At 40.4% G+C, this 7572-nt stretch overlaps 1 protein-coding gene across 1 annotated transcript in view; it reads right to left on the reverse strand.

Moving 5' to 3' along the window:
* The window catches only part of scara5 (scavenger receptor class A, member 5 (putative)), a 57665-nt gene extending 50422 nt beyond the window's left edge, over window positions 1–7243 (reverse strand). Inside the window, exons 1-2 of the mRNA XM_076084623.1 lie at window positions 7132–7243; window positions 2972–3100 (exon numbers count right to left, since the gene is read on the reverse strand). Of these exons, the coding sequence (XP_075940738.1) occupies window positions 2972–3100; window positions 7132–7243 (241 nt within the window). The remainder of the gene's footprint in view (window positions 1–2971; window positions 3101–7131) is intronic.
* Window positions 7244–7572: the final 329 nt, after the last annotated feature.

Here is a 7572-nt window from a genome sequence, read left to right on the forward strand (position 1 = left end):
ATACCTCTGTGACGACGTTGAAGCCGTTCCAAACTCTTGACTATATCTCTGTGCCTGGGAACACTGGCATCAGCCGTGTGGTTACGCCGTGAGTGGGAGGCTCAGGGGGGAGGAGAGTCTTGAAATGAAATTAGGATTAGAGCAGTCAATCCCTCCAGGATCCTGCTGGTCTGAAGCCAGGCAGCTCTTAAACCCGTTTCTGGGTCTGTCACTTATCTTTCCAACTCCATCCTCCTTAATTGTTCTACTCTTTCAACTTCTTTCCTTCTCTCTCTCTATCTCTATCAGCCGCTCTTTGTCTTCTGGCATTTTACAAGGAGGCCAGAGCCGGGTCTGCAGAAGGTAACAGACGTAAACCTGGACACACTTTCAAAGCTTTCTTGTTCACACACACACACACACAGACACACGAGTGGATTGGCCAGGAGCAGGAGGAGGAACTGCATCGGTGTAGGCTCTGAAGATGCTGGAATTCATTACAGCACTGTGTCAACCACCGCCTGATACGAAATAACAGCAGCTAATGCTAGTTTCCATAAGTCACAAGTCCAAATTTCCACATTACAGTTTCACTTATTTTTTTTGCCAATCACAAAGACATTTGGTGTTTGAAATACATCATTTTTGCCTCAGAATCTAGCTTTGGAAGCAAGTTTTTTTTTTTTTTTAAAGCTAGAGAAATGAGGGTCTCTGAGCAATGCCCTGGACCTTTAATTGCTATAAACAGATGCATATGGATGTAGAATCTGTACAAAATTCGGCCTCGAGTGCGTTCTGGTTTCTCTTTGTTGTCCGAGTAATATTAAGTAATCGTGTTTGAGCAGGCTTTGGTTGAGTGGAGAGCAAAAGAGGCGGGAGGCATTGGCCGAAATGCAATCTGGGAAGCCACCATTTTTGACTGTTTTAAAATAAGCCTGTAAACTGGCTGCTTGTTAATTAAACAATCCGGTCGTGCACGTCACGTCTGTACTGCAACTCCATTCTCGCGCCTCAAGTTGCGAATCGGACTGTTGACAATAACAATAACAATTGCCTGGATATCTGTCATCCTGATGTTCGCTTGCTACAACCACGACCCCAAAATGACAGTAGATGGCGGCACAGAGCCCTGCGACCGGCTCACAATTGCGATGCCAACCCATAAATCAGGCTAAAGGTGATGCCGTTTTTGCCGTCACCCCGGGAAGCCCTCCTGGAAAGCAGTCTCTATAGTGGACCCCCCACGCAGATCGAAACCTGGTACTCCCACAGCCATGCACAAGGGGAGAATGGAAACCATGCAGGACAAAGGAATCAGACACCATCACGCTTTATCTCTTCTCTGTTGCGGTCTAAAAAGTCAACCTTGCCTTGCTTCAAAAATGTTGTGACATATGTGACATCACATGTGGGAATCAAGTTCAAACCGGTCAGACATGCATAGAGCTATGCGTTAGCAGCAGAAAACACTAAGGTCAGTTACACAACACACTTGGAAAGCTCATTAGAAAAACCTCCAAGGACAAAGTCAAGCTGCATTAGACTGTGCTACTTCTGGCATTGAAATATATTGCAAACTTTCAACAGCTATGGCAGTTAAATTCTCAAGTGAATAAAGTCAATAAAATCACCAGCAGGACTTTTACATGACCAAAGTTTAGGTTATGCGTCAAATGATTGTCTATATATATTGTTTGTGTGTGTGTGTTCTCAATGCTAACCTAGAACAGACAGTTTAAGAGGGGGGTAAGGTTTCAGACCACGTCCCCACAGTGTTACCTTAGACTACAAAAGTGGGGTTTTGTGGGTCATGTGTGTATCTGTGTGTGTCCTTAATCACAATTCAACCTTGAGGAATGGCTGATGTCATCTGCATAATTGAGCTCTGAGAACAAAACATGGACAATGTGCTCTCCTTCTAAATGTGTATAGTACTTGTCTCTCCTCTCTCTCCACCTTTCTGTATTTCTTTATTTTACTCTCTTTCTTTTTCTCTCTGAATGAGGCTGGACAAACTAGTGATGAAGGAAAGTCATGTGGAAGAGCTGAAAGAGCTTGAATACAGCGCCAGGGAGTCATAGTCTATGGGGTCCGTCCATGCACACAACCCAGCTGTATTCAAATAGAAATGTATATATAATGTATGTAAACTTACTAACTGGCTCCTTACATGGTTGCTAATAACTTTTTTGAAGAGTTGGGTCTCAGGAAAATAGAAAGACTAACTTATGAGATTTAAGTTGACTCTACTCAGGTCTTCTTCTCAAGGGGAGGTCTTCCAATCGTTAGTGGATCGCTGATAGCGTCATTCCCTTGGACGGATTTAAAAAATAAATACTAAAACGGGTTGCCAAATATACTTTGGAGACAGTTATACCTGGGTGGCCCGCCCATATAAAGTCTGTGTGTGGGACACACTGCGTTATATATATATATATATATATATATATATATATATATATATACTGTCACTCTTATGTATTGTCTTTCAGATATCTCCTCATATCATTTTATGAAGTATAGTTTCATTATTTTTTCTTTGTCTCAGTATAAGATTATGTTGTTATTTTGCACACAAGCACATAGTAGACTGTGATTTATACTTTTCATAATCTTCACTATCAGCAAGCATTGGACAGAGAGCAATATGTGGAAGGTCAAGATCATCATCAACCAATATGACTGCAAAATTTCCAAATGATCTAATACTGGCTTTTGGTGTTTTAAAGTAAACATAAATTGATTTGAGATTTCAAAATGTAGCAGCTATAAACAAAATAAATGTATCTTAACTTGTATCTTAAGTTCTGAGCCAAATTTTCACTCTTTCTGGGCTGACGTATAAACAGCTGTCCATTGTTGAAATGTTTTTTTTGGCCCCTAAAAGTATCCAAAAGTAGTAAATTAATTAGCTCCCCAACTACCAAGATCATAAAAGTCTTTCACACACGTCAGAGACATACAGCTAATGGAAGATCAAGTCACACCCTACCTGCCAGGCAGAGTCCGAAGATGGTGAGAAAAACCAGGACGTAGAGGGAGACGATGGCGTACTTGATGGCTGAGAGGGAGTTCATGTGAGCGCAGCACTGATCCTGCTTCCTGCGACGCTTACAAGAACCTGACCAGGACAACAAAAAATTATGATCTGAAACAATACAAAAGTCCAAATAGAATAATAACGTGATAATAAATATTTTGCAGTCGCAATATGCCAGGTTCTCTAATGAATAAAACAGCAAAAGTAAATTGGCTTTTAGAATAAACATTTTTATAATTGTTGTTTGAAGATTTATTGGACTTCTAATATTTTTGCATCAAGACTTAGGCAGCAACCAGAAAACATTAGCTTTGTTGTTGTAAACACACTCTTTTCTTACAATGTGCCAAGGACTGGTGGTCGAAGCTAAAGCAAATCATTCCAATGCTTTTTAATTATTTTTTTTTAATAAAAGCCTGACATTTACTGGTAGGATGACGTACTGTGTGTTCATAAAGTGAGATCACACACTAAGCACTTAATACCTGCGGTGCACAAAATCAAGTTGTTGTTGTTTTGTTTACATCAGAGCATACTGAATAGAACGTACACTTAATGACAAATAAGCAAGCAGCAATATCAAACACATGCTCGGTTTATTGGTTTTAAATGGTCTTAATTGCATGATGAGTAATTATGTCTGCATTTGGCCAAACTAAATGGTTTGAACATTGTGGCGAAACACACACACACACACACACACACACACACACACACACACACACACACACACACACACACACACACACACACACACACACACACACACACACACACACACACACACACACACACACACACACACACACACACACACACACACACACACACACACACACACACACACACACACACACACACAATACACAATACACAAAAATACACAAACTCAACAAGGAGCTATCACAGTAATTCATGTCACCACTTAACACTCCTCTCAGGGTCAAACAGATGTTGGAGAATTACTCTTGATAAAACTGACAGCACTGTGATGGAAGTGTTTTTTCCTTGTGGTGTGTGTGTGTGTGTGTGTGTGTGTGTGTGTGTGTGTGTGTGTGTGTTAGCTTGGCAGGAGGCAGAGATCACGCTGTTGATGTTGAGGGAACATTCTCTTGAGGTCAAGAGTATGAAGAGATTTTTGAAGCTTGTTTTTCTGGGGTCACATCCATCATCCATCGTCATTGGAAGAGGAATGCGGTATTCGTTTTTAAATGTTTTCGGTGCATGAGCATATTGTGTTTGTGAGTAATTATCCTCAATATTGTTAAAGAAATGAACGTGTATTTCGGCACAGTTTTGAAGGCTGTGTTTTGGCAGATTTTATTAGCTGCTGCTAGCTAGCAAATCACGATTCGTTTCAAAAATGTGTTGGACACTCTCTGTAAACATTTTAATGTTTACAGCTGGTTGGCCTGAACAGAGCCCTGCAAAAGGGACTTACATATAGGTTTATAATGGCTACATATAGTATATGCTAATGATGATGCATGTACAATACAGAGATATAAAGAAACATTGTTATCCTATAGCAAGCTTTGTCAAGTTATCCAAGGAGTTTAGCAAATATATTAAGTGTAAAAAAAGAAAGAAATGTCAATAAAAATCTGCCTGAATAATGTACACATTTAAGGATTTTGGCTACTACTCAAGACTGTTTGAGATGATGGAGAAAAAACTGGACTAAAATGAAATATCTTAAATTAAGAACCAGCCCAGGAGACAATGTGAACAGTTGTCTCACATATATTACGAGGTTATAATGAGATTCTATATGAACAGCCATGATGTAGCATGGCCTCCCAACAGCATGCTTTCATTTGGACCGTGACAATCTGTCAGTGGACACTGGTGGATTGTTGCTGACGCACATACGCGCACACACACACAGACACTTCCCCTCTATGATGAAGACCACAAGCTCCTCAAGCATAAGACAAACACAGCTGGCTCAGATGGGTCACATGGCTGGAATGTATAGGAACAGAAATTGCACTCAAAGCTAGTCTGCCTCTGGCGTTCAACTCATGCTGAACTGAGAAAACAACTACACATCATGCAAACACCTTCATAAGAAAAACAGGCAAAATTAAACCAGTCTGGCCTTGAAGGGAGAAATTATCTCATGGTTACTGTCTTCTGATGTTTCTTTCTCCAGCCACGAAGACACAAAGCTTTATGACTTTAAATTCTCTTGTTTGATGTTGTTTCAAGAGTTAGATAAGAAGATTGTTTTGATGCCATGTGTCTGGTCCTTTAAATATGGAGCAAGGGCCAAGTGATTAGCTTAGCATGTTTATCACTAGAAGTGAACTTTGTGACTTGTAATGGCCAATCTCCAACGGAAGCATTTTTAGAAGGATTTTTGATCTGATGGAGTTTCTTTACGCTATTTTTGTCACGTTTAGAGAAGTGTAACCTCAGTCTGTCCGTGAGCTCGCCTGTTTCACTAAAGGCGGATTCCGCTAACTTGCTACAGTAGGTGGGGAATTCAAACCAATGAATCAATGCATAAAAACACTGTTAATTTCTTCCCATGGAACCAACAGGAAAACAATTTTGGTTCAGTAAATGTTAGTCCGCCTGGTGAAGGCCGGTGAGCGTGCCGATGTCCACTCAGCTTCTCACGAGCTGCTGCTGACAGACGGGCAGAGACGTTTACGGAAGAAGGAGTCAGCGTGGATTGGATGACAGGACGCTTATGCCATGCCAGCTGTTTCCCCTGCTTCCAGTCTTAATGCTAAGCTCCAGCTTCATACTAAATGTGCAGACGTGAAAGTGGTATCATTGTTCTCATATAACTGTCGGAAAGAAAGTGAATATGCATATTTTTTGACAATTACCGTTCACAATTTTGTTTTTTAGAATTACTGAAAATGTACCCTATAAAAATGCTCAGTGCAGCTTTTCCAATTGACAGAAGACTCAATATTCATCAATTGTCAACAAGTTCATGAATTACATAACTGCACTGCTGAATGTTCCCTCTGTCTGGTGATGGTGTTGACAACATACTTTACTGTTTAGACAAAGAGAAAGGAATTTAATAAACAGATTAGGCAGGGATTAGCAAATTTGGAGACTAATTTGTCTCGTAAACTTGGAGGTGGGACAATACATTTAAACCAATTTTTGACACGTCTGTTCATAAACCTTTTAATTCAAGCAAGGCCATTGTGAGTCCGTTTCTGGCACCGTCTGTGTATTTAAACGTTTTTGGTGAAGTACATGAATTTACAAGGACAGGGATTTGTTCCTTTTACTTCAACTTTCCAAATCAAATACATTTAGACCACATTTGTTTTTTACCCATAATTCACAGTACATTTACCTCATAATGTGTGCGTGAATGGCACTCTTGTTTTGCTCTTTTCCACATCACCCCAATGAAACCAACTGCCCCGTGGTTGTGAATACCTTCTGAACGAGGTGTGAAAATGTTCTATGATTTGAGAAGTTGGATGAGGACAGTCTTCCTGATGTGTGCGCCCATTGTCCGCTTTCCATCAAAATGTCAACAAATTCTCCAGTTAACGTTCACTAAGACTTTCCCACCAAACTCGCAGAGCTTTGGGTCGAAACCTGAGAACACAACGTCAACTGTGGATTTTTTACAGCTGCACCTGTACACACACACACACACACACACACACACACACACACACACATAACATTTTTCACAGATGACCACAGTGAGAGTAGAGCGGATGCCAAGCGGTGACAGCATCAAGGCTTGTGTGTCTGTATTTGTTATTAGGTGTGTGTGTGTGTGTGTGTGTGTATTACTGTGTAGAAAGTCCCTTTCTGAAAAACATTCATGGTGTATGAAGATCTGCATCCAAGTTACATCAGGCTTCTGTGTCCACTCACACACACACACACTTATCAGTTTGAGAAATGTAGAATTTGATTGCAACAAATCTGTAGTTGAACGTTTTGGTTTTTAAGAATCAGCGCTTCCTTTTTGTAGTTTTTCTCTGTTTCTATTAAACCTTAAACTGCGGTGGTTAGAGTTTCCCTGCAGAAGGACGTACAGTATTTTGAATCCATGCAGATGTGAAAATCAGTTTGAACTAATCTGCTCCTATGTTTCTGGTCTCAACTGCCCTCCTTACCTTCATCACACAGGTTGAGTTTGGACAAGTTGTGTCCATCGTAGGCCTCTTCATACATGGAGCCGCTCTCTCTCTCTTCATATGTGCTCAGATACATGGCCTTGTTCTCCATCTCCTCCTGACTGAAGAGAGAAGATACACACAGTATGATCCACTGAAATCGTTCTACGTTACAAAAAACTGACATCTCTCCTCAACCAACCCGAACCTTTTATAGCTTGCCTTCACAAAAAGGTACAGATGACAAAATAAAAAGAGAAAAGAAATAAGTGGAGAAACTAACAAATGTAGAAAATTTCATTCTGGTTGAAGACAATTCTTTGCAGGAAAACACGTTGTCATTGTATGTTTCTGCAAACCACGGAACTGTTGAATGTGAACGTTTTTGCATTGGGTCAGAGCATGTGACGTGGTATATTGAGTGACCGTTATTGAAAATGA

This window comes from Anarhichas minor, unplaced genomic scaffold, assembly GCF_050575085.1.
Source record: "Anarhichas minor isolate MPS153535 unplaced genomic scaffold, ASM5057508v1 ptg000136l, whole genome shotgun sequence".
Lineage (NCBI taxonomy): Eukaryota > Metazoa > Chordata > Actinopteri > Perciformes > Anarhichadidae > Anarhichas > Anarhichas minor.